This window comes from Aspergillus piperis (assembly GCF_003184755.1).
Source record: "Aspergillus piperis CBS 112811 unplaced genomic scaffold BO85scaffold_6, whole genome shotgun sequence".
NCBI classification, from domain to species: Eukaryota; Fungi; Ascomycota; class Eurotiomycetes; order Eurotiales; family Aspergillaceae; genus Aspergillus; species Aspergillus piperis.
Genome location: NW_020291596.1, coordinates 1 through 25408, shown reverse-complemented (window position 1 = coordinate 25408; position 25408 = coordinate 1). Strand labels below are relative to the sequence as shown.

The window sequence follows — 25408 nt, the reverse complement described above, 5'->3', positions numbered from 1 at the left end:
CAAAGCACTTTCTACAAGGTTTAGATTACGACAAAAACTTCTCTCCACCTCTCAAGCACACATTGCCAATACCAATTACGTGACTTAATGTCATTTCATCGCACAATCCTTACAGATAATTACCCCTAGCTCTCACGCCTCTCCCTGGCATTTACCCACCTCCGAAAACCGAACCCATTCCGACACCTAACCTGCAGCATCAACACAGCCCACACCAACAGCCGATATCCCACCATCAGCACTACCCCCGCAACCAGTCCTATATTCGGACGGTCTGTATCCAACCCATAAAGTTCCAAAGCCTCTTCCCCCATTTGAAGAGGACATGAACCATCCGCGCGACGCTGGCTATCCGTGCACTGCAGCTCCAAACCACTCAAACAGTAGTACGCCAAATTATCAATAGCATACTTGATAGGTGAAATATGATTAAACCACTGCAAAACGCGCGGCGGATTCAGACTCATGGTACCTCCAAGCATCGTAAATATAGACAACAACGCCGATGTGCAGTTTACAGCGAGACTAAGATTCCGCCCAAAAGCGAGGCACGCAAGCATACTCAAAGATTCGCCCGTGTTAAGCGCACATACTGCACTCAAGAAGCAGACGCCGAATTGCGTCGCCGTGGGCCCCAGCTGCGCCGCGTAGGCGAAGAGAAGGCTGAATATCCCGGCTGCAATTATTTCAAATGGGAGCTCAATCGCCGTGTATTGGGCAAGAAAGGCTGTAGCTCCATACAAGTTCATGGAGGATTCATGCTCGAAGAGATCTCGTTCAGCTGGAAAACTCGCGATATTTTGAAGCATGCCGATGAAGGCTACCGGGCCGTACTGTATCATGAGACCCATGCGTGTCTGGATCGAATTGTAGTCCTTGTGCAAGGGGGCCACGAATATGATCCAGATAAGGCCCATACCAGGGCATTGGACAAGTCGCACAAATATGGATAGAGGGTTGCGGAGCATGCTGAGGTAGGCTCGGTGGAGGAGAACCCGCGTGGTCGGGATGAAGCGGCAGCATTTGGACTGGGGTCTAGAGAGGTCAGAATGAGAGAGGGTAGGAGTTTCCGAAGCTGTTATTACAGCTGAGAATTGTGACTGCGTCCACTTATCCACTAGACGTTCTATCTCTTGGGCAGAAGAACCAGCTGCTATATTCATGAAGAAGTCAGGTGGGCTCGCGGTATGTGGACAGGTGTGTTCGAGACGGTCAAAGTAGGAAAGCATCTGGTCTACCTCCGCCGCGTACAGAGGACGGCCGTCCAGGCTGAGAAGAAGACAGGTCGAAAGCATTGCCCACATTGTGGAGGATGGTTGGTGAATCGAGAGGATGACGGTACATCCATCGGATGATAGTTGTTGAAGCACCTCAAGGACAGACAGAGCAGTGCGGGAATCCAGACCAGAGGTTGGCTCGTCAAGAACCAGCACTTTAGGTTCCGCTACAGTTTCGCAGGCGATTGACAGGCGTCGCTTCTCGCCACCACTTATTCCTTTGTTGAAGGTCGATCCGACAATGGTATTTGCGCAGGATTCCAACTCAAATCGCCTAATCGTGTCCTCCACCCGCCCTTTCCGCTCATTTGAGGGGACAGACCGAGAACATCTCAGTTCAGTGGCAAAGTACAATGTTTCTCGCACGGTCAGATTAGATAGAAGATTATAGTCATCCTGCGGGACATATGATACTAAACCACGGAGTTGCTGACTATTTATTGGAGACCCATTCAGCGTGATGAAGCCACCGGACTTCCATGATGGCCGCAAAGTCGTGACTAGTCGTCCAGCTAGGGCACTAAGCAAGGTCGTCTTGCCGCTCCCCGAAGGCCCCATAAGTACATTCAATCTTCCGGGGCGAAAAACGGAGGACACAGGTCCAACGACTCGAGCCGACTTTGGCCCAGGCCGTACCCATGACGGCGAACTTGTTTTGTAGAGCTCTAGGTTGTTAAGCTGTATATGGCTGTCCTCAAGTTGAGTTGGATAACGGGCCGGTGTCTTCTCGTGTAGACATGCTTGGCTTTCCCCATTTTCTGCAGCTGCCACGTACCAAGGTCGGCGGGCTGATTTGAGATTGAAAAGCAAAATTGCGGAGGCTTGGTAAACTACAGCAAACACGCATAGGATTAGAATTAGTTTCCAAATCCCACCAATGGGGAGCCCAAGACTATCCATAACAAAAGCACCCATGTATTCTTTGCATTGCGGATCATGGGCATCATGAGAGGGGCAGTCGTAGAGATACCCAGGGCTGGAGCCATTATACCCAACAAACTCAAGGGTGCAGAGGGCACTGAAGGTGTAAAAAGTTGTTGTGAGCCATTTCAGCCATTGCACATACACCGGCATTTGATTTGCCTGCAAAAAGTACCCCGACGCCGCTGTCTGCAACGTGAAGTACATATTCCCTATAAATATGGCCCCGTAGAAGTTCCGGGTCGTGGCGACAGAAACGCTCGCAAATCCAACGGCAGTAATATGTGTCAAAAACATTGTCAACCAGAACAATAAGACCTGCGAAGTGCTGTCTCGGTAGCCCACCATGGGATAATATATGGCAGTAAACAACGTGGGCAAGCTGAGGTCTTCCAGTAATAGCTTCACTGCTCGTCGACTGAGAGTAAAAAGTGCGGGACCAACAAGCTTTTCACTTCGTTCGTGATCAAAAGTCTTAACATCTTCGAGCAATCGACAAATCTCGCTGATTAACATCAGGTACCCATAAAGCCCCGTAGCATCCCAGAGGCTTCCTTGTCGGGAACGAATTCCCGCAAGGGATCCATCCAAGTGCCAAAATACCCATCCAAGGACGGCAGCTAGCCCAGCAATCGTACAGGCAATTCCAATGAGCGGCGAGATGTCTCTTATACATACTACCATCGTCCGCTTTGTCATGACTTTCAACTTCATCCAAAATCCCGGTTTTGTGCTAGATGGTGTTGGAGATTCCGGAAGCTGTGCTGGAAGGGCGACCGTGTCGAGTGCATTGGCCGACGAACCTTGAAATGGCACCAAGCGTTTAAAAGGCAGCTCTGGTGTGTTCTGTATCCATGTATTTATAGTGATTTTGTCTATGAGAAATTCGGCCGGGTTGACGAATGCTGGCAATCTAAACCCGGAACGGTCGAGGTAATCCGGGACTGCCTCCTTTGGTCCATCATACAGGACATGCCCCGATACGAGAAGAATGACATGATCGAACATATCCCAGACACTCGATCTCGGAGCATGTATGGAGATTATCACCGTCATACCACTAGCAGCTAGGTTCTTTAATGTCTGTATGACTTGCCAAGCGGTTGTGGCATCAAGCCCTGGTAGGAAAATTGATCAGTATGAGACGCAAGAATAATGGAAAATGGGACAGCTACACACCTGTTGTTGGCTCATCGCAGAACAGCACCGAGGCACCTATCAGCAGCTGAATGGCGATGCTGACTCGCCGCCTCTCGCCGCCACTACAACCATGCCCGCTCCCGTGCCCTATCCGGGTGTCGGTGCAGGTCTCTAGACCTAACCTACTAATCAATTCATCGACCGCTTGATCCCGCTGGCGCCCGCTTTTCCAATTCGAACGGAGGTCAGCCGCATACTGCAAGGTCTCGCGGACTGTCAGGGTGGCCGGGAGAACATCCTCCTGTATCACATAGGCGGTGCGAAATCGAGACAAATCATTGTATCCGTTATACGTAATCTCTCCCAGTACTGTCTGGTTTTGATTTTGAAATCTTCCCGACAACGCATTTAGCAAGGTCGTTTTCCCCGATCCACTTCCTCCCAAAATTGCCGTCAATTTCCCTCCGGGTATGTGTGCCGTTACTGAGTGCAAAACCGTGTGTGTGTTGTTGCTACTAATGTTTTTGCCTCTGAGGTGGTGTAAGCTTTGAGTAATTCTTTGCAGAATGGGCGATTTGGCTTGAACAGACACTTCATGTGCTTGGATATTGACTGGTGTATAGTGTGGCCTTTCCAGCACGCCACGGTCGGAGGTGGCCATGAAACCAATATACCTGTCATTCCAGTCACATAGCCTCAGTGTCTACGTATGTAGAATCTAGTCTATCAGATATGGCTCGACAAACGTCGACACAGTCGACGGAACGTGCGAAAACTAGCGCGAGAGAAGTCTGTTGGAACTCCCTCGCGCCTTAAGTCCAAGAATGTGAATCCCCCCGCAAAAAGGAATGTTCGGCAGCTGATGAAGAGTATTGAGAAACAAAGGCGAGCGATCTCATGCGCCAAAGGTCAATGAATAAGGTAGCCTCATAAGAAGCAATGCTATACTCGCCAAAATCTCTAGAGCCCGATGCCCAATTATAACCAATGACGCCTATAAGTAAGAGAAACGCTTTTATGAACAAAGCCACATTCAAGTACATTCCAAAGCCAGCTGGAAAAGAGATAGTTACCCTTATCTATGCAACACACTTATTGGAATGCCAGGAGAGCAACACTGAATGACTCGAGTTGGACAAAGTGTTACTCTCAGTTCTTCAGGTGCCTTGCTTCCGTTTGTTTCACTGTCCCCTTTCTAGCTGGCCCCCTGCATAAAATTAAATCGAACTGCGGAAACATATATTTTCCTCTTAAGTTCTACAAATTGTGCGTTGTGTCGTCTTTGCATTATTACAGGGAGAGATGCATACTAGGTCAGAAACACATATGATATTGTACGATACCAATTAATGGGACGTCACATTCGGGAGCTATTTTCACATAGAGACTGTGGACCTCCTGCCAAGAGCAAGTTATGCAGACGAATTTGGCTTTATGGATTGTTCCCTACTTTGAAGAGACTATCACATCTGCTTTACCTCTGAGATACCACCCAGGATCGGCGTAGGTGCCTGCAATGCGATCCCATATGTCAAGATACTGGCCAAAGTTACGTTGAACGTTCTTATGATGTACTGTATGGAACTGCTGCCGGTTATCATCTGGGTTCACATCAGCCAAGGTAGCAATGAATAGATGCGTGAGACATACGAATAAGGAAAGACCAAACGTTGGCACAGCCGAAAACGAGCAGTTGTATCTCTCGTGACATGGGCCAGAGAAAACTATATGCGTAGATAGGAAGGCTCATAACCCAGGCTTCCAGCGGATCAAAGGCGTAGGCAGAAAAGGGGGTCGGGATGATAAAACTGCAGGTTAATTCCATCAAAAACTGCCCACAACAGGAGGTAATCGTGAAGGCTCACCGGTGATGCTTCTTGTGCATTGTATTGAAAAGAAGCGGGTGGTGAAACAGGCGATGAAGCCAATACATGCACGTGTCGCTGAATATAATAAAATATGCGACTTGGGCAACTTCGTACGTCGCACTAACCGTGCAATCACCAAAGTCATAAAGCTTTGCGTAGCCACGTACCTGGGTAAGAAGGATCGGCACAGTGAGAATAGTAGACAAGAAGAGGGTCAACAATGACTGCTGGGCCTCTTCCCAGATCTGGTTCTTATGGTATCGTGGATGCTGCTTCAGAGACTTGTCAAAGTTCCAAAGGTAGCACAGGCCACCAAATAACAGAAGAAATAGGGAGCTTGAAAGCCTGAGGGCAATGTGTATCAGCTCTAGCCGAATTGAAGTTATGGCCGGGGACACAACCATAGAAAAAGAAATATGCTCAGGGCCTGGCGATGCGGGCTATCTCGGCGCCAGACGCTGGGATCGGTCATGGTAGCGCAAATTCCGACCAATCTAGGACGTGGGCAAATAGCATGCGTGAGCGTATTGCGGGTAGATATATATAATGCGTCAAGGCAAGACTGATCGAGATAGGCTAGAATGAGATCCATCTGGGTGGACTGACATGTCAGTAGGCTGATGTAAGGACTTGGACAAAGCGATTAGCAGGAAAAAAAAAAAGAAAAATAGCATGAAGCTTACCATTCCAGCAACACCTTAAGAGCTTCTTTATAGTTTTAAAGCTGGGCTAATATGGAAAGTGACATTTCACTGGGGATCGGAACAACACCTGTAGTAGGCGAGGAACGGCCTGCAGGCTCAGAAAATGTCTCTTCAAATATTTAATGCTCCGATTTTCTATCAGGTAGGATCCGCTAGTTGGGCATAATGATTGACATGTCACACATACAGCACCTCTTCCCGAACTGTGCTGTCTCGACAATTATCTGGGAGTAAGCCTGAGTGGCAACATACATGAATCTCTCTGCGTAGTGAAGCATGCAACATGATGGTAATCAAAAACGCTCTAGATAGTTTGTGCTGCTAGATCTTGCAGACGCGACTCAACGGTCACATCCATTCCAACCAAGTAAGGGGTAAACGGACCCTGTCCGACGAACTGGGGGGTCCATGGCGGATACTTGCAGTTGCGGGATCCTGAATCTGACTCAACAGCAGATGTGACACATCTTTTTGAGTTGGCAAGAGCTTGCACGAGCATATACATGCTATTTACAGCTCTATTTCATATTATATTAATACTGACCTTATCGTAACCCAGCCTCTCAGAATGCTTGACAAATTTCAGACTCAATATGTGGCGATGTTCAGTATGAAGTCTGCTCCCGATCCCAAAAAGACAATGCAGTCGCCATAGAGACCAGGTTGTACATACCAAGCACAGCATCAGTCTAGCGTAAGATTGTGGGCTGCCATATGTAATATTGTAGTAGCATCTGCAAGCCTTAGGGAGCGGTATAACGGGTTTCATTCTTTTATATTCCAAATGTTCTAAACAAGGTGAGAATTCGCGTCCCTAACGCAAGCTCCATAATACAGCTTCCAAAAAAGAAAGAAGAAGAGAATGTATGTTCTTTCCGGAATCAGAATACGCCAGGAACAATTCTCCAGGGAACGCGGCGACAATACTCATCCCAGCCAGACCCATACTTATCCGCACATTTTTCCTCATCTCGGAAACACCGATGGATGATCATCCCTGTAACCAAAACGGCTTCAGTGTATGCAAAGCCGCCCCCATTCCCGCAGAGCGAGCATAACGACCATGTATACAGCACGCTTCCAGCATAATTGACATGACGGGCCACTCCCCACAATCCTGCAGATAGAAAATTAAGCAAGAAACCTTAGAGAGAGATTAATTGGGGGGGGTACTTCGCAACTAAACATAGACGTACCAGAGCAGAGAAGGTGAGAACGATGGGTTTTCCCATCCCTTGTCTGATAAGATACGGGTATTCCTTGTGCCTGGCGACCCCAGAACAAGCACTTTCCCTGCGTTCTATTGAAACGCATCTTCTGACGGTCGGCATAGAAGCGCAAAGACCAGCCCGCTACAAAGATCACTATGCTGGCGATCAAAGCAGGGAGGGAGATCTCTGTTGGGTGTTTGGCAAGATACTGGGTTTGCAAGGTCCAGAAAACCGGCATCATTGCAGAGAATCCGTAGATATTGTAGAAGCCGAACGATTCGTATTTGCCGTCCAAGGTGTGGAAAAAACTGGAGGTTTCAATTAGTATTGAACAATACTCTGTTAATTTTTATTGGTAGGACTTACACCTCTTCATTAACGAAGAAGTCCACGACCACTACTGCGCGAAGTAATACAACTGTGAACATGGTGCCCGTCAGGTATCCATGTTGCTCATATTGGTAGGCAGCAAAAGATAGATCACTAGGCGATCGTTAGCTTCTTTGATATTCGTACTTGAGGAAATATAATTTTGGGTCTTACATCAATGTCCATGCGATGATGCCCCCGGAACGAGTAGAAAGGAAATGTCTCCAGTCCCAGTACTGGCCAACACGTGGGTGAAGTTCGCTTCCTTCGAATAAATCATACCAAAATGATCCTGTGAGCGGTCATTAGCACGTACATGTCATTAGTACGTACATGTAAAGTACTTAAGAATCGTGGAGGTAAATTTGGCTTGCCTGTTATATAAGTTTCGTATGCATTATCGGGCGCCACTCGGGCCTTGATCTGGAAGAGGAGGAGAATGATGAAGGAAAAGATGTTCGTAACTGCCACCAGCTCTCTCCATGTTTTGGCCAATGCGGTAGGACTTAGTATCCCAGCAAATGAGCCACTCACTGCAAGACAAACAGTGACTATCCACGCTGCTAAACCATTCAGTTTGTATCTCAATCGTCGACCAGCAGGTGTTGGCGGTCCGAAGACAGTTGGCCCCGGAAGTGCGATATACAGCAGACCCTGGAAAGTCAACCACGCTGCATACCCTCTGGTAGCCTCGAAGGTGGGGAGAGGTGTCCTTTTCAAAAAGAAATGAAGGAACCCTTCAGAGTATGCAGATTTGGCCGTGGCTGAAAGTGCGGTATCGAAGTCTTGGTAGGCAATACAGTAGAACAACACCGTCAGAGGTGTCGTCACACAGAATATGAAGGACATTAATACCAGATGGATTTTGGGTTTCGGGAGACCATCTTGGATTTTGGAGGCTTTGGAGGATTTTACATCCATCCCTTGGAATTTCATTGCGTTCATGTCGACTGCTTTGGCTGAGAATTCACGACTTTGGATCGGGCCCCATGGCATTGGAATCGAGTAGGTGTAGTTGTGCTGGCTTCTCTCTTTTCGGGCCAAGTTTCGTTAAGTAAAACTATGTGTTGAGTCGGTCGGGCACCTTGCGCTAGTCATATACTGTGCATGTCTCATGTCTCTATTTTCAATAACCCAGTGCATGCCAGACACCCCCGGAAGGGATGCAGCCGGATTCCTGCAGCGAAGCACAAATAGCGAAACCTCGTCTCAAAATAACCGTGTTTTGTATGATAGCCACACCATCGAGGCGTCCTGCAGTCCCACGTGCCTCTCAAGCTACCCCTCAGCGTCTGCTTTACTGAAATGATGTATATCGGAACAAAGCATACTTCGACTACAGCCTTATCATCACCCAAATCGATACAAGAGGAACGAAGATAATTAGTGTCCACCCGCTACTCTTCCGCGGTTTGGGGAGCTAGCCACAAAAGAACCTCATCTCAACAGACTTCCAGACTAATCTGATAGACTATTATCTGAATATAGACATGGCTAGTTATAATTGATTCAATACCTCCCCCAATGCCACCACTCTCATTCTTCTGCTGCTTCGTCTTCTTTCTCTTCAAGGGATGAAAGGGTGACAAATCTATGAAACTGATCCTTCAAGTCAAACCGCACCGTCTATGGGTTTAGTTGTATTAATCTCTTACCCACTGTGAACCCGACCGCAGCATCTATGCCACCGGCTGCTCCATTACGCCATGCTGATGTAAGTAACCATAAGTATCTTGGTTACTAACAAATCACATTATGGGGTGGACACCCCTCAGACAACATTAGGTTGCCATCCCGCTTCCCATTAATGCAGCTGACCGTTCTAGTAGGACGCTTCTGCACTGTGATAGAAACCTCGGTCGTCATCACATTTCTTGTGTCACTTAATGTTTTACTTATTCTGTCCTACCTAAGTATCATTACAAATGTCGTATTGGGACACATTCAGATTCGAATCATTTCCCAACCCCTCCGGACTCTAGAGATCATAAACCAACCAAGCCACATCACTACAACGCGCAACGTCAATTCAACCCAAAATTGTCTTGAAAGAAGATTTTTCCGCCATACGAGGCCATTTACGATAAGAAAAGTTATGTCCCATCAGGTTACAGAATTCCTGAATTGGGATTTGTTGCGCCTTGCTTGGGAAGACCTACCTAGGGAGACGAAAGCTTTCCTCTGCAGCTACATTAGAGACGTAAAATCGGATGATTTGGAGTCGCACGTCAAGCACATAGTACGAAGGAATTCTCCCGTGCTGCTATCTAGATTGAAAGCTGATCGATTGCTAGGCAAACGCGGGATGGGACAGAGTGCCATATCCGTGCTTTGGTATGCTATCATTTGTGGATTTTGATCTGTCTAAATCCCCAGTCTATGACGAAATTATATCCAATCTCACAGCGTCCTCGGTCATGCTAGACCTGGGGTGCGGCCTCGGTCAGGAGATTCGTCGGTTGGTGTATGATGGTGCCCCAGCCGAGAACATTGTCGGCTTAGACAAAGACGAGCGATTTATAGAACTCGGTTTTGATCTTTTTCGGGATATGGCTACCCTAGACTCGACGTTTCTAGTTGATGACTTCTTCAAGCCAAGTCCAAAGCTTGCTCAATTAGCTAGCCAAATCCGGGTTATAAACTCCGGTTATTTCCTGCATTTATGGGACTGGGGAGGACAGGTTAGCGTTGCTAAATGCATGATTGGCTATCTTTCTCTTCAAGAAGGTGACCTGATCACCGGTGTCCAATTTGGGAGGGAAGATGCTGGGCTTTGGAAGGTACCAACTCTTGACTATGCTATTTTCCTACACAACCCAGCCAGCTTTGCAAGTATGTGGCATCAGATAGGAGAGGAAACTGGCACCAGGTGGTTGGTTTGGTCGAGAAGCGACCGCGAGGGAACTCACGAGAAATTGGCTGCTAAGGGATTTCGTTTGCGATGGTATGTGCGGTATGAAGGAAGGCAGTCCCAACCTGTACCGGGTGAAAACTTCAGTGGTAATCAAGCAGACCAGGAACGCTGTAAGAGCATCCAACTCAGAGAGAATTTTAGAAATGAATAAGAACAGAACTAGACGTGATTAGCAATTTACTATCGATAAAAGACATACTGAACTTTCATCACCCTAGCGCAACGCCGATTACCGCTGTGCATTAAGCTCCACGGTCTCTACCGACCCGCTTTCAACCGCATAGAACAGTGGTGTGCTCCCAGAAATATCTGGTGTGTTGGCTAAGAGACCGGCATCCAAAAGAGTAGCCACGATCAATGGTTTTGCCCATCTTGATGCAGGAAAGAGGGCAGTCTGGAAGTACTTGCTCTGGATATATGGATTTCCTCCATTTTCCAGAAGCACCCGCACGACATCTCTATGTCCATTCTTGGATGCGAGGAAACAGTGTCTCTTTTTTGCCATTCTGTTGGTTAGGGTCCGCGCCATGCTTAAGCAACTCAAGCAGCACTTCCGCATGACCTAATCGCGCTGCACGATAAAGGCCAGATTCGGTAAGAATCGGCAAATTGGTATGGACGCCGGTCACAAGAGACTTGCCCAGATTCATATACAAAGTTGATAGCTCTTCGACAGTTACAAGCTTCATTGACGTAGTCCAGAGATTGGATCTTTGTAGCGAATTCGGGGAGTATTCGCAATTTGGATCAGCACCTGCTTCGAGAAAGCGGCGTACTATACCCACATCTCCACTCTCGATAGCATAGTAGAGAGTTGAAGGAGAGTTCTCGGGTGTGGCTCCGCTATCAAGTAGTCCTTCCAGTAATTTCGTACTCAATCAATTTGATATAAACTACCTATGGGCTTAGGACTATAGAGTGGTGTTCCCAAGAGCTAAACAGAGGTCACGGGATGACTACATGATGCCGTCATCCCGCGTGGCGAATTCTCTGTATAGAAAGAGATCATCTAACAAGGAGCGGTTCCCCAAATTCACTTCTGAGCATAATTCCATTTTTTCCAGGGCAGCTATCAATCAATAACATTGGCAGTAGCAACATTATATGCAGGGAAAGTAACCCGCGAAGCACCCAGATTCGTAACATAGCAATATCCCCCCCATCAATTACTTCGTCTGAATATGTCAATATACAGCCATATCGCAACCAGCAAGGAGCGCCATGACCAGATCCAAGCCGAACTCGCTAGTGTAGAGAGCAGTCCAGAGTCTCTCCAGTCGCAAGAAAGCTACCTGGCCGAGCTCCGGAACGAGCTGACCAATACCAACAGACAGTTGTCGCAACTACACAAGATCACCAAAGGGAACCGCGAGCTGCACGAAAAGTACCGCGACAGCACAGTACGCCGCCTGTTCTATCGAGCGAGGGGCAAGAGGGAGGAATTCGAGGCCAAAGCCGATCAGGAGATGCGCGATTACTACGACGCTCTAGCCAAGGAGAACCGTGCGCAAGCGCAGCGGGAGATGCTGGAGGCGCAGGTCGCGGACGCGGTCGCTCAAGAGAAGGAACTCCGGCGTGCATGCACCACAAGGGAACAGTTGCATGCCGAACTGGATGCCATCTACAAGCAGATATTTGAGGGACGGACGGAAGAGTTCCCCGAGGAGGATGCGCAAGAGGAGACCACAAAGCAGGCGCGGCGCGAATATGGGCAACGGCGCGAACGATGGAGTGATCTTCGGCAGGTGACGCAGTGCCTGGCGCGAGCGCAGCTGACACTCCGGGAGGTGCTGCTGAATTTAGCAGAAACGCTGCGGTACTGTGAGAGGGATCTGTGGAGTTTTGGAAGCACCCTAGCCGATTGGCGGCAGCAAGACTGTCTGTCCCGGGCACAACAGAAGGTTACCCAGACGCAAATGCTAGTCACACAGGCCAGACGACTGGATCCCAGAGTGCAGGCTCTGCCGGCCATGAACATTGTTCAGCACGACTGGGTTGGTGAGTTGGTCTTTGGCACCTTTCTGTTTCACACCGACTTTTTGGGCATGATGCAGCAGTCTGTTCTCGAGGTGAAGCGTGCGGAAGAGGTTCTGGCAGCGCAAGTTAGACAGGCAAAGTCCCGTGAAGATGATATGCAGGCCCAAGTGGAAGATGCGCGAATGACGTTTGAGACCGCACAGCAAGATCTCCGCCAACTCAGATATGAGCTCTTCATCAAAACTGCGGATCCTCCACCGCCCTACACCGAGCCAATGTCTCCGGGGATCAGTGTCTAGACCTGACAGCTGCTTAACATAACAAGGAATTTACCTCACCGTATGAAAACATTATATGTTTCCTATAGTAGAGAGACGGGAAAGTGAAAAGTGATTCGCCATTCCTCGCTCTAACAGATTCCTACGGACTTCTTGGGTGTACTTCACGTTTCAATACCAGTCTCTAAAGATTATAATAGTCTTCTATTTACAACACTGAAGCTGTTCCATCACGAGGAATTTCGGGCAGAATAGCACTGAAGGGGTTGCTTATGCCAGATTTCCATCTGACTTTGTTGGATGTCACCTATATATCTAATGCATTAGCAGGACCCAACCAATCTCCTTAGTAAGGATCTACTACTATTATAGGTACTGTCCTCTCTAAAATCCCGTTCCAATACCTTGAATCTCCGGATCACCCCACTCCGCGGCAGCCACGAAGCAGAGATGAGCCCTTTCTCGCGGTGGTTCATTCTTCCGAATCCCACGCTTCTCTAGTAGTCATAAGTATAACACAAATAACCTCCCTCCGTATCCATCACCTGCTCGATGGTCGCATCAGGAATGATCTCGTACGAAGTGGGGTTGTAATCCAGGGTGACGTCGACCCAGCCGGTGGAGGGCTCAGACTCAGTGGTGTAGCCGCTTAGCTGGTAGAGCCGGTTATCAGGATCGGCAGACTGCCAAGCCCACCAGTTCTGGTCAATGAAGCCGTGGTACAAGAAAAAAGACGGGGTCGCCGGGTGATCCGGACACAGTGGAGAAGTATGATCTTAGAATAGAGTAGTCAATGACTATAGTGTATGAAATCTAGCTATATTCAGTTAAATTTATAGGTAAAGAAGTTGCACTAGATAAAATGTGACAGATATTTGTTCGGAAAGAAAAAGAAAGAAAAAAAGGGGAAAACAAGCAAGCTACTATGATGCTCTTTTGCCTGGTCTGGTGTTCAATAGAACCAAGCGGTATATATTGACACACAGCCTAAACTAATTGTAACCATCAAAGTTTCGAATCACCAATCGTCCGACTAATATCAGACGCCCAACAAAACAGCGGTTCCCTCTTTAAGCACTCCATAACAGGTTCTTCTAACACAATTCTCAATTCCCACAATGGCATTTTCCTAGCTCCACCAGAAACCGGCCTTGCAGGCATAACCCAATACATCCCACTAATCCTCGGATCAGGCACATCAAAGTTCGCAACCGGGCCCAACACAGAACCAAAATTCAACCCATACACATCGAAATGGCGAATACTGCTCACGAATAGCTCGGCCCATTGAGCCTGGAACGAACTCCAATCATCCAAGGTGTTGATGTGGGAGACGTAGCGGGTGGCTTGCTCGGTGGTGATGCTTCGGATCTCGTTTCTGATTTGTAAGGCAACTTCACGAATGAATGAGATGTCGGCGATTGGGTCTGTGGTCTTGCGTGAAGTGGATCGAGTAGACAGTACGCATTGGGTGGTCATCATTGCGTTTCCTATATAGGTGCCTAGCTTGGGGTGAAGGATAGAGCGAATTTCGACGAGACAAGACAATGTGGAAAGTGTGTCCTTGGGTGTGGTTGGCGATGATGCTTGCTTTGCTCTGGTGACGGAGATCCAAATAAGCGCGGTGAGAATATCCCCGTTTGTCAACTTCGGCTTGAATGTCTGGCCAAACTTCGTGCAGAACATAGAGTTGCACTTTTCCTTGAGCATGCTGATCTTATCTGGAGACACTGCAAATCTCCGACTAACTGGGCTGCATGGAACTTTTGGTCTAGCTTTGAATTTATCCTGGACATTGTATGGGGCCGAGCTCTTTGTCGATGCAAGCTGCTGCTTTTTTTGAAGCTGCGCAGCCATATCTGTGAGTGCCGGGTCGCCTCGACAACATGCAGCCAAAGAATCTAGAATAGTGAGGACCCCCAGTCCATCCATCATACGATGGTCGAAAGTCAGGCATAACACTAGACCATCTGTCATCACATTGGCCTGGAATCGCAATACAGGGCTTGGATCGGTGGTGTGCAGATGGAGAGGAATTGGGACGAAATCAGCATGTTGCACATCATCGCACTCCACGGCGGAGGTTTTAGCGGCATGATGAATGACCTTAAGCATGGGTGACCGGTGCAATGCTGATGCCTCTGCCGGTGTGACTTGCATCAAGTTCTGCTTGCCGTCAAGCTCTTCTATCATCACTATGTTTCCGCTTAGGAAGGGAAGGGCGTCTAATAGGCGCGAGATGCCATTTCGGAGAACGGGGATGCCATCTGAGGGCGAGTCGAGCTTGAAAGTAATGTAAGTGAAGAGATAGAATGAAGGGACGATATGGTCCAATGAACTCAAAGTGAAGGGTTTAAAATTTCTGGGGGTGTCCAGGGTAAGAGATCTAGTATCATCAAGTTGTGCCATCTTGAATTGTTGTGATGAGTTTAGGCCCATGAAACACTCACATCCAGGATGGAAGGCATTTATTTACCCATTTTGTTGGCCAGCCCTTCTGGACCAAGCATGCATAAATTCTCAGCCCGAAAATGTCTTTAGTAACTTGATTTCGCGAAGATCATCGACTGCACTGGGACGGGCCTGTCAGCTGTCAGGAAAACACACCCCACCCTCCCCACGGTTATGCCCGCATCAGCTGGGGATGAACTATCGATCTGATGACCATTTCACAATCACAATTCTGGTTATTATTAGTCGATCTAGCCAAGTCGTATATCCATTTATGCATAGCGTCGGCGGAAGTATCTACGTTCGCCATATGCGCGTCCAACCGATTCAGTCACACGACCTGGATAGGAGCCTTCTTCGAAATACTGCCACGAAGAGATGGTGAAGAAAAAGCAGCAAGAAGATCCTATAACTCAAATAAAAAAGAAGACACAAAAACATACAACAGAAGGGATTCGCTGGTGGTCACCCACCCAACTACTAACCTCCCGGCGTGTGGCTTAAGTACGGCTGAGCGGACGGGAAGCCCTGTTTTCCACACCCTGTGGTCGTATGTACTCATCTTAATATTTCTAATACCAATATACTTCATATTTCAACTGTATTCACTGATGTTCGAACGTGAGATAATCACTACTACCTCTGCGAGATCAATACTAGCCTGAGCTCATAGTGAATACAGGATTTGATCGCTTCTATTAGGGAAGTGCATAACTAGCGTTCCCCCTCACGGCAAGTATATCTATCCTCTCATCCTACGCTCCGGACCCTCACGCATGCTTCGCAGAATCATCTATTGAAGCTTCAATCAACATGGTCGGCCAGGCGTGCGTCCGAGGTACCCCTTCAAATAAGTTGACAGGTGCTGCAGCAGAAGCTGCAGCTAAGGTCAATAAGCTTCTTCTACACGAATTCACTGTGAGAGTCAACAATAACCCTTCTACAGATTTAGAGGAGTTGATACAGTTCAAGCTCAAAACCTATCTCCCTCTACGTCAACTTTTTGTAGACTCGGCTGTGGAGGCTGAATCAATGAAGAACACTGAATCCCCGTCTGGTCCTCCACTGGCTGTAAGAGAGGAATTTTTGATCCCTTCGGATGTTGTTGTCATACATCCATTGAGTATGGATGTTACTCGCGCAGCCCAGTCAGTCTCAACTTGCGCTAGCGACTCTTCCAAAAATCCCGAGCACGATCAGAGGTATCAATGATCTAATCTTACACAGTGACATACTATGGCATTTTGGATCGACCGCAGTACTAGGCATTGCCCCAAACCTGGCTATGAAACTCGGGAACTACATCGATGTGGATCACCTAGCAATGGTGGAAGACATAAAACGCCAAAATTTGCGAGTTCCTATACCGGATACTCACGGTGTGTTGCAGCAAACCGGCACTACTCGGAACTTCGTCTTCATGTCCCGCGTGCCGGGACAACCGCTGGGTTCAATTTGGAAGACGTTGAGCCCCTACCAGAAAGCGTCGGTCCGAGAGCAGCTAGATGCCATCTTCAGTGACCTAAGGTCGCTCCCTTTTACACCATCCGATGAACCTGGTGCAGTGTACGGTGGAGGCACTCCTCGCCGGTGTAAAGATACCAGAAGAGACTTGTGTGGCAGATACACCGATCAGCAATGAGACAGAGTTCAATCATTTCCTGTCATTTAATCCTCGGCGTACTGAAACGAGCCATATTGTGATGATTCGATCATATATGACAACTGGACACAGACTGGTGATGACCCATGCAGATCTTCATCCTTGAAACATCATGGTTACTGTCACCCCTTTCTCATCTAGCCCCAACGAAGTCGATAGACAGTGTCTATATATATCCGAAGCCTTCACCGGTACAGACGACGTGCTATCGGAGCGAGTAACAATTACAGGTATAATAGATTGGGAAATGTGTGGTTGGTATCCAGAATACTGGGAGTACCTGAAAGCATTGAACACAATCTTTCCAGGATGCGATTGTGAGGATTGGTGGGAGTACTTGCCAACAACGATCGGGGTTTGGCCTAAGGAGCATGCAGTCGACCTGATGTTAGATAAATGGTGTCGATGACCCGGCAATGGCATTTGGAAAACTGGTAATGGTATGCGCACACGCCAATGAATATAAATGATCTAATTAGGGCGGAGGGGGAAGATAATGGCTTCTATCATCTACTTTTATGCTTGGCTTAACTCTCGGTTTCAGTAAAGGAAGAAGTGCAAAAAAAACCAACAGCAGCGTTTCTAGACCGAAGTAATTCATCGACAAGATGCAGATGTTTCAATGGAGTTTGATTAAACTTTCTGGCGCATCGATTCTAGGGTCGCTTTCGACCCGGGGCCAATATGCAGTAGTCCCGTCTGCTCCATCCCCTCCAAGACTTCCATGATCCATGCCTGGCAGTTCCAGGTGGCACTTTCATTATCGACCGGGTGATTTTGAATTATTGACAAAGCCAGGTCTTGTTTACCTGAAGAGATGGTCCCGCAGTACACTGCGTGCTTAATGCGTTTCGATAGTAGAGGATCTCTGAGGATGGGCTCCTTCACGCAGTAGCCGTCCTTGTTGAGCCCAACCTGCAGAATAATAGACTTTACGTTGGCATCTTTTATCCAAATTACCCAGTGGCAAGGCTCATCGGTCTCAGCCCTATATATGACCACTGTTATACGACTATTCATATTGTTTGTTCTATAAGGCATTGTCAGTTATGTCTATCAGAAGTCTTCCACGGTAGGATGAATCTGACTAACGGAGACATCATCGATTAAAAACGAGAGACACAACATAGGTTTTCCTGTTTCGAAGGAGATGGGGACATGAGGAAGATGTTCATCCAGTTGGAAGGCTGGGTTGGCTCATAGATTATGAATTGTGTCGAATGTGAATTGGATCTAAATGGGAATCAGGTTCAGTATGAATTCGAATTAACGTTATTGAATAATATTATATTCTATTTCAAACATTTCATTCACTCTAGACATCTTTAAGCCCAGACTACTCAGACTATTATCACACTCTTTGATCCTGTGAAAAACATTTCTCGCAGTGCATCAGGTCATTGCACGGACACAGTGCATATCACAAGCGTTGAATCATAGAGCTGTTGCGAGCTATCTTGATCTAGGCTGATTCTAGGTTTAGAATTGATCTACGGAGCAACTAACTAGTGGATGTGAGAATGAACAACTTCTCCCCGCCAACCCCCGCACGTCCTTTCTTCATGTCTTCCACACCACATCATCTCAACTTTCATCAATAACATAACATCTGTTTCTGAGTACAAACCTACATCATGAATGCAAACTTCCCAGAGCCACACATCCACCTCCCGCAAGACCCTCACACCCACACAGCCATCCTCCTTCACGGCCGCGGCAGCAACGGGCCCGAATTCGCCGAGGAACTGTTTTCCTCTTCGACATCGGCGGGTCAAAATCTTCCCTCCCATCTCCCAACCTGGCGCTGGGTATTTCCCACCTCCAAAGACCGCTGGAACGATCGCTTCCAGGAGGAGCTATGTGCCTGGTTCGATGCGTATTCTCTAGATGATATCACTGAGCGCCAGGAATCACAAGTTCCTGGATTGCGGGAATCTGTCTCTCATGTTCTTGATGTCCTGGGAAAAGAAATCGAGCTTCTTAATGGTCAGACCACACATGTGTATCTAGGTGGGATTAGTCAGGGCATGGCAACCGCAATGTGGACTTGGTTTTGCGCGAGTAGCAAGGTGCAAGGGAGTTTGGGGGGAGTCTTGGGCTTTTGTGGATGGATGCCGTTTGCGGAGAGGTTTGAGTATGGGGATTTGGATCGAGGGGGACGGCTGGTTGAGTTTTGTTCGGAGGTTGTGGGGGTTTCTGCGAGTGAGGATATGAGATTTTTGAATACGCCGGTACTTTTGGTCCATGGGACAGATGATCCGATGGTTTCTGTGGAGTTGGGGAGGCAGGTGATTGGGATTATGAAGCGGGCGGGGATGGAGGTCGAGTGGTTGGAGTATGTTGGGGCAGAAGGGGATGGGCATTGGATCAAAGCGCCGGAGGGATTTGATGCAATTTTGAAATTTCTACAGTTAGGAAAGTATCGTGTCAAAGGGTAGTAACAGAGTTAGATCTTATAGTCGCAGATAAACATGCCTTCATATTGAAATGGGTAATGAGAACTAGGAAACAAGTGTATGATACAGCGCAACTGTTCACGTGTAGCCATCCTCACAAATGTCATCAAGCGTCAATTCCCTTCAACCATCGCTCTCTAATCTTTTAATTCATCTGCCTCCAAAGAAGCCTTCTTTAATGCTTGTTCTCATGCTTTCATGTCCTCAAATTGATCACTAGAAACCTATTCCTCACATCCTACTCCAATAAAATCCTGACACATCCTCATCTGCTCGTTGTCTACATCTTGTGCGCCTGCCAACCTCGGACATTGTTTCTACTCAGTTGGTGAATGTACAAATGTATAAAGTTGTGCATTGCTGCCATTGATGCCTACTCAGCTGCGCGACCACTTAAAGAGGTTTGATTTGCGAATCAAGTTATCACCCTCCCCCAGATTACTAGCGTGATGAAAGAGGCGTCTCAGTCTACTGTTCAATATCTCAACGTATCGTAGTGTTTTGGATCTACCCCTGAAGTCTGCTTGGCATCGTGGTAGTGAGGCTGACGCCTGCGGAATGATTTAGCTTGTTGGTCCTGTTCTTCTGATCCCAGTTCATTGAGGTTACTGCGTAGCGCGAGCTCCCGGAGAGACTCGGACACATCATCGTCGTAGCTCTGTAGGCTATTTAGAATAACCCATCATAGGAAAAGGGGAAGTGTGGTGCTGTGCTGCCAGTCATTTAATCCAATAAGGTCCAATCAATTAGAGACATGATGTTGTTCGGTGAAGATCGCGGGGTCGGAAGACTGAGCGATGAAGACCTAGAACTTTAGGAAGAATACTGGGAGCAGTTTCAAGATACAACTTAAGTAATGTGGACGAGATGCGATTGCAGCTCAAAATTGTAAGTCTCCCTCCGAAGGCGCCCGAAGGGCTGAAAAGGGTTTTCCGAATCGGGAAAGGTATGCGATCTCTTTTTTTAGCGCCCGCAATAAGAGCTGAAAGGCAGTCTGGGTCTGCGAAGTCTTAGTTACTGACTCAAGTCAATCCCGAATGCTCGTGGCAGCAATACTCACGGGGCCCACCCTCCACCGGTAGATTTACTCTCCTTTCGTACCTTATTCTGAACGACGTGTCGGGTCAATGCAGCATCGCCCTTTTGTAGTCGGCAACGAGTCTGTAATGACCACCTTACTACTGTCAGGCGCGTTAGAGCAATGATAGAAACCGCCACTTGCTAAAACCGCAGTCGAAATAGTCGTGACTTGATTCCCACAATGTGAGTGATGAGTTTTATTCTCTGTTTTGGGGATAGATTGAACCATGCATTGCCCAGGCTCCGCCCCCTAACAAGCTCCATAAAAATGTACTCCGTTCCCGCGGGATTGTCAGCACTAGCGGAATTGCCATAGACCTCTGGAACGGGTATTCCATGCGAACGGAGATACTACACAGAAGCCACTTCGCTTGCAATGACTAATTAGTTAGGTTAACTAGTTAACTAGTGACTGTGGCTGAGTCACTGGATATGGGATGCGGGCTACAGATTTACAATTGTCCCCCATGGTGATTGGGAAGATCCTATTGAAGCCTCCCTCGGCAAGCTTTTTAAAGCCGATCACATCTTCCTGTTTCTAATGATTTGATGAATCTTCTAAGCGCTTGAGCTCTGGGACACTAAAGTTCCGTTTCCTCTCTTCTAGTCGCATGCGCTCACTGTGACTATACGTGCCAGTCAGTCAAATTATTGCGAATTGTCAACAGTGCGCCTGGAACATACATGCAACGCCCAGTAGTTGAACAGGTCGTAAATCAAAGGAGTAGAGCTGGTAAAATGATAGACTCTAGAATGGCTTATCTTTTATTGCAACATGATGGGGCAAAATAGCCTGACGTGGGGGCCAAAATCCACTTTTTCCTATGCTTTGATCTGGGGAGGATGTCGCCAGTCATGTTTACGGTGAGGATTCAGTTAACAACGATACATTCTGCATCTTAGTCAATAATTCATGCGGCCGTAAACCAATGCGGGAGTAACTAGGGGTCTGCCTCAAAAAGTAAAGATGATGGTGAAACTGTGCACGGATGGTGGACTGGGTGGTCAGACGCAACTCAGCCTTAGGATTAAGATTTCCAGAACAATGGAAGTTGGAAAACGTAGTTCTTGCCCTAATTCCAACTTTGATTGGCCTGTTCGGGTAGTTTACTGCATCTACTATTGGCCTGTTCGGATAACTCTGAGCACGGTCCTCATGAGCTGTCAAGGCCTACCTTCTTGGTTATAGGTAATAATGGTTGGTAGGATACCTACCTCTGACTCAACAGCACCAAAGACAAGATAAAGAATAATATGGATGTAGCATCTTATGATATAACTGAAATATAATTATATTTGTATTTCGTCTTATATATTTGTAGATTCAACAAGGTATCCTCTCTCAACACATAAGAAACCAACAGGTATCACTTTCGCGCTGCGTTTAAAACAAAAAACAGGTAAAGAAGATGTACACGTGCGTAATCATGCTCAGAACAAAAAGAGTCGCTGCAGTTCACTGCAGAACTCGACACATTACGCGACCTCAGCCTTCGGCTCAGAGTCCAACTGGGCCGGGGTCAGGCGCACAAAGTCAGGCTCAAGCACAGCCGACATGCCCAAAATCATTGTGATAGCCATGGCAACAATCTCTTCCAGCACATCCATGACCAGGTAGATGGTGGGGCTTCCATTAGTGCTAATAATGAAGAACCGCTCGATAGTGGTGAAGTCGCCGATCGCTGCGTAGACAACGCGGACGAGGATGAAAGGAGTAGAGAGGATGATGGCGAGGAACAACTTCTTCTGGAAGGCCTTCAGGTGACCCATCTGGAGGTACATGAAAGCGGCTAGCAGATGATAGACCACGAATAGAGCGATAAAAATAGCCATGGATGCTTTGACGATGTTGCTTGGCTGGTAGCTGCCTCCGTCGTCACTTGCGGTACTGACTCCCGCAATACCGATGATGAGACCGATGATACCGACGATAGACACAATGTTGAGCCATTTGCCGGGCACCACTTGATTGACATCACTGATAGAATTGTTAGCGTCATGTGTATCTCTGCGACTTGTCCGAGGGGACTCACATTTGTCTGAGGACTCCGACATAGGTCAACAACAGAGGTGCGAGGCCAATCAACTCGCATACTGCAATGGCAATCTCGACATCTTTGGAATCATGGTTGATTGACAACAGCGACGCGATACTACCGGCGATTCGAATGAGAGAGAGCGTAACAGGGTATCGCCAGATCTTGCTTCCAACCCTCAAGCCAGCCCGGCTCCATATAAAGATTGCAGCGCCGAGGATGAAGGGGTAAACAACAAGTTGCAGAATAGCAATACCATCACGATAGGTAACAGTGCCCATTGTTGCTGTAGGTGTTATTATAGATGATAAAAAGGTGTGGTACTGCTACAGATGAAGTGACAAGAAGAGGAAGAGTGGATAGGAAAATGAATTCTGTCTGGAATCTGAGAGACATGATTCCTGTCTCTCTTTATATTGCTGAAGATGCTGTGGAGCGTCATAACCTAAAGAGACACAGCCTTGTCGAAGAGATTGTTTGTTATACTTCAGACCTGATGAAATTGTCCCTGGTTGGTTGAGCATCTACACTACCGGATAAGGAATAGCGCGAGCGGGAAGGGAAGATAAAGTCAAGTGGAATTCCAGCTGAAACTCGGTTCACACAAGCAGAAAGTCCAGTCCGGAACCATGGCTGCGCCCCAGCTACGAGTCAAGCGCCCTCACTGGCCGTGGGTCTTCCCGCATTCCTCCCTTTCTTTCAGCCGCTAAGACGCCACGGCTGGCAATGCGGTGAACCCAGTGACGATCGTCTGCCTTTTCCTCCCAAAGCCCACAACAAGATGCCGTCGTCAAAATCTAGTAAGTGGGGGCGATTTGGGTATCGGAGGAGGCTGAGTCACTGCATCGTGGGTCGCTAGATTGTGTTCAGGATTGCCCAAAGAGTAGTAGTGCACGTGGCAAGGCATAGACACACAGCGCGGGGCGAGACAAGGCTGGCTAGAGGAAGAGAGCTGAGCTTGTCCAAGGGTTAAGCTCTTCAACGAAAACTGCTTAACCGACTTTAAGCCTCCTTTAGTTACCCGCGGTTAGTTGGTCAGCCTCAGCCCGGGGAGGAGGTTCTTTAACCTCATCACAATCCGCGGGGTTTCCCCTCTTGACCCCTTGTCAACGTATCCTTACGGCGCAGACAGCGAGAAATGGCATCGGAAAAGGCGCCTCGCCCAAGAGCCTCCCGCAATTGTGGAAATTGTCGGGCTGTGAAGCGACGCGTGGGTGTTTTTTTTCTGTTTTTTTTTCTTTTCTTTTCTTTTTTCTTGCTACATTTCTTTTCTCATTTTTGGCGGCCAAATAAATGCTGACAGGGGCCGATCTCGGTTCAGTGCGACCAGCAGATACCCCACTGTGGACAATGTATCCGCATGCGAGAAAAATGTCCGGGCTATCGCGATGAATGGGAACTTGTTTTTCGCGACCAGACCGACAAGACCATCAAGCGATCTAAAGAGAAACGAGCAAAACGCAAGGGCTCGACAACCTCAAGCCGCACCCCTTCACCACCCACCCCTGGCTTAGGGCCCAGCCTGGACGAGATCGGTGTCAACTATTTCCTTCACAACTTTGTCATTAACAACCAGACTCCCTCACGTGGATTTTTCAACTATATCCCCGCGGTTTACAATGCCGAGGCGGAACATTACACACTGGTGACCAGCATGGCGGCTGTGGGCCTCGTGGCACTGGCCAATTCCAATCAACAACCCGAGCTGGCTCGGCACGCACGTATCAAATACTCCGAGGCAATTGCGAATGTCAACACGGCATTGGCGTCACCTGTTGATTCTGTCAAAGACAGCACCCTGATGTCTGTCATCTCGCTAGGGGTATTTGAGCACGTCTCCAATTTCCAGTCGTGGGTGCGACATGTCCGAGGAGCTGCCGCACTGGTGGTTCTCCGCGGCAAGAGCCAATTCACTAGTACAGCCGCAACACTCATGTTCAACCAAGTCCGCGCAGACACGGTGATCACTTGTCTACACGCCAATCAACCGTTTCCGGAGGACTTGCTGGCGCTGCAGGGAGAGGCATCCAAGCACGCCGATGCTTATAGTCCATTCTGGCTCCTCGGAGTATCAGCTACCAAGTGTGTAAACCTCCTCTACAGCGTCACACAAAACAAATCGAAAGTCTCGTGGTCGGAAAAGCTGGAAGAGGCGATTATCCTTCAGGAAGAGTTTCGGCGCGTCTTTGAAATTATCAGCCTAGCAGACCCCTACACAACAATCTATGAGCCAACAGCAGACCCCGAAGTCTTTCACGAGGGTCGATTTGACGTCTACCAATCCACCTGGGCGATACGAGTCTGGAACAATGCACGTTGTATCCGAATGATCGTCTCCGAGATTCTATATTCCATTTTGATGAAGGTTTTGGCCACCGAACTTCCTTCAGCGGTGCGAACGACCCTGGAAGCGAAGTACCAAGAGACAGTACAAATCATGACAAGTCTCGGGGAGGACATGCTGGCTACCGTTCCACAGATGCTCGGTTATGTATCGCTCGTATCTGGGCAACATGTCTCTTATAATTTGACGTCAACTGCCAGCGTGCCGGGCGGTTATTCTTTGATCTGGACCCTCTATATGGTTGGAAAGTCACCCGTCACCAAACGTAAATCCAGAAAGTGGGTCATCCGCCGTCTTCAAGACATTGGGCGAGGCGCAGGCTTCGCAATGGCCCTACAACTCCTAGAGGGTGTTATGAAGATTGATCAACTCAGCGAAGCGTCAGTCCAGCGATCTGGGCCGTATTTTGAGCCCACTCGCTTATGAGTGACAAGATCAATCAATGATCTGTTATGGATGCGTGTCCACACGTGATATCACTCCCCTGGCGACAGCCTTTACTTTCTGAGGCTTCGTAACTTATGCCTGGCGCATACTTCACATGGCCACAATGCAAATGGTTTGTTTGTTCCATGGTATATATCGTATGTGCACATAGGAATGAATGATTTCAAAAATGAAATGCAAAAACATACAACAGAAGGGATTCGCTGGTGGTCACCCACCCAACTACTAACCTCCCGGCGTGTGGCTTAAGTACGGCTGAGCGGACGGGAAGC

At 47.9% G+C, this 25408-nt stretch overlaps 11 protein-coding genes across 11 annotated transcripts; 5 read left to right on the top strand and 6 right to left on the bottom strand.

Moving 5' to 3' along the window:
- Positions 1 to 124: 124 nt before the first annotated feature.
- Positions 125 to 4353, bottom strand: BO85DRAFT_467673 (putative ABC efflux transporter; the record flags this gene model as incomplete). Its single annotated transcript, XM_025662203.1, has 2 exons — positions 3378 to 4353; positions 125 to 3316 (listed from the first exon to the last, which is right to left on the bottom strand). Exons 1-2 carry the CDS (start codon positions 3997 to 3999, stop codon positions 126 to 128), a joined length of 3813 nt encoding a protein of 1270 aa, XP_025516790.1. The 5' UTR covers positions 4000 to 4353.
- A 294-nt stretch (positions 4354 to 4647) lies between these two features.
- BO85DRAFT_394185 (sterol desaturase family protein) lies at positions 4648 to 5798 on the bottom strand (the record flags this gene model as incomplete). The annotated part of the gene is made up of 4 exons (XM_025656915.1): positions 4648 to 4939; positions 4989 to 5146; positions 5204 to 5551; positions 5605 to 5798. The coding sequence occupies 4 exons, from the start codon at positions 5796 to 5798 to the stop codon at positions 4785 to 4787; spliced, it is 855 nt and encodes a 284-aa protein (XP_025516789.1). The 3' UTR covers positions 4648 to 4784.
- Positions 5799 to 6653: 855 nt separating this feature from the next.
- On the bottom strand, positions 6654 to 8568 carry BO85DRAFT_447915 (uncharacterized protein). Its single transcript, XM_025659809.1, has 5 exons — positions 7865 to 8568; positions 7665 to 7782; positions 7488 to 7604; positions 7107 to 7429; positions 6654 to 7027 (listed from the first exon to the last, which is right to left on the bottom strand). The coding sequence occupies exons 1-5, from the start codon at positions 8484 to 8486 to the stop codon at positions 6792 to 6794; spliced, it is 1416 nt and encodes a 471-aa protein (XP_025516788.1). The 5' UTR covers positions 8487 to 8568; the 3' UTR covers positions 6654 to 6791.
- Positions 8569 to 9450: 882 nt separating this feature from the next.
- On the top strand, positions 9451 to 10651 carry BO85DRAFT_394180 (uncharacterized protein). Its single transcript, XM_025656914.1, has 2 exons — positions 9451 to 9729; positions 9785 to 10651. Exons 1-2 carry the CDS (start codon positions 9586 to 9588, stop codon positions 10553 to 10555), a joined length of 915 nt encoding a protein of 304 aa, XP_025516787.1. The 5' UTR covers positions 9451 to 9585; the 3' UTR covers positions 10556 to 10651.
- Positions 10652 to 11576: 925 nt separating this feature from the next.
- On the top strand, positions 11577 to 12680 carry BO85DRAFT_518784 (uncharacterized protein; the record flags this gene model as incomplete). The annotated part of the gene is made up of 1 exon (XM_025664995.1): positions 11577 to 12680. Exon 1 carries the CDS (start codon positions 11586 to 11588, stop codon positions 12678 to 12680), a length of 1095 nt encoding a protein of 364 aa, XP_025516786.1. The 5' UTR covers positions 11577 to 11585.
- A 928-nt stretch (positions 12681 to 13608) lies between these two features.
- BO85DRAFT_511203 (uncharacterized protein) lies at positions 13609 to 15072 on the bottom strand. Its single transcript, XM_025664576.1, has one exon. It carries the CDS (start codon positions 15066 to 15068, stop codon positions 13665 to 13667), a length of 1404 nt encoding a protein of 467 aa, XP_025516785.1. The 5' UTR covers positions 15069 to 15072; the 3' UTR covers positions 13609 to 13664.
- An 851-nt stretch (positions 15073 to 15923) lies between these two features.
- BO85DRAFT_511198 (uncharacterized protein) lies at positions 15924 to 17182 on the top strand (the record flags this gene model as incomplete). The annotated part of the gene is made up of 4 exons (XM_025664575.1): positions 15924 to 16258; positions 16302 to 16702; positions 16734 to 16849; positions 16937 to 17182. 4 exons carry the CDS (start codon positions 15924 to 15926, stop codon positions 17180 to 17182), a joined length of 1098 nt encoding a protein of 365 aa, XP_025516784.1.
- A 224-nt stretch (positions 17183 to 17406) lies between these two features.
- BO85DRAFT_369000 (uncharacterized protein) lies at positions 17407 to 17793 on the bottom strand (the record flags this gene model as incomplete). Its single annotated transcript, XM_025655896.1, has 1 exon — positions 17407 to 17793. The coding sequence occupies one exon, from the start codon at positions 17791 to 17793 to the stop codon at positions 17407 to 17409; it is 387 nt and encodes a 128-aa protein (XP_025516783.1).
- Positions 17794 to 18358: 565 nt separating this feature from the next.
- Positions 18359 to 19184, top strand: BO85DRAFT_394176 (uncharacterized protein; the record flags this gene model as incomplete). Its single annotated transcript, XM_025656913.1, has 1 exon — positions 18359 to 19184. A coding segment is annotated over exon 1 (777 nt), but the record flags the coding sequence as incomplete, so codon positions are not given.
- Positions 19185 to 21577: 2393 nt separating this feature from the next.
- On the bottom strand, positions 21578 to 22894 carry BO85DRAFT_511192 (uncharacterized protein). The gene is made up of 2 exons (XM_025664574.1): positions 22343 to 22894; positions 21578 to 22287 (listed from the first exon to the last, which is right to left on the bottom strand). Exons 1-2 carry the CDS (start codon positions 22624 to 22626, stop codon positions 21786 to 21788), a joined length of 786 nt encoding a protein of 261 aa, XP_025516781.1. The 5' UTR covers positions 22627 to 22894; the 3' UTR covers positions 21578 to 21785.
- A 450-nt stretch (positions 22895 to 23344) lies between these two features.
- Positions 23345 to 25151, top strand: BO85DRAFT_258057 (Zn(II)2Cys6 transcription factor). The gene is made up of 2 exons (XM_025655002.1): positions 23345 to 23555; positions 23667 to 25151. Exons 1-2 carry the CDS (start codon positions 23484 to 23486, stop codon positions 25113 to 25115), a joined length of 1521 nt encoding a protein of 506 aa, XP_025516780.1. The 5' UTR covers positions 23345 to 23483; the 3' UTR covers positions 25116 to 25151.
- The last annotated feature ends 257 nt before the right edge of the window (positions 25152 to 25408 follow it).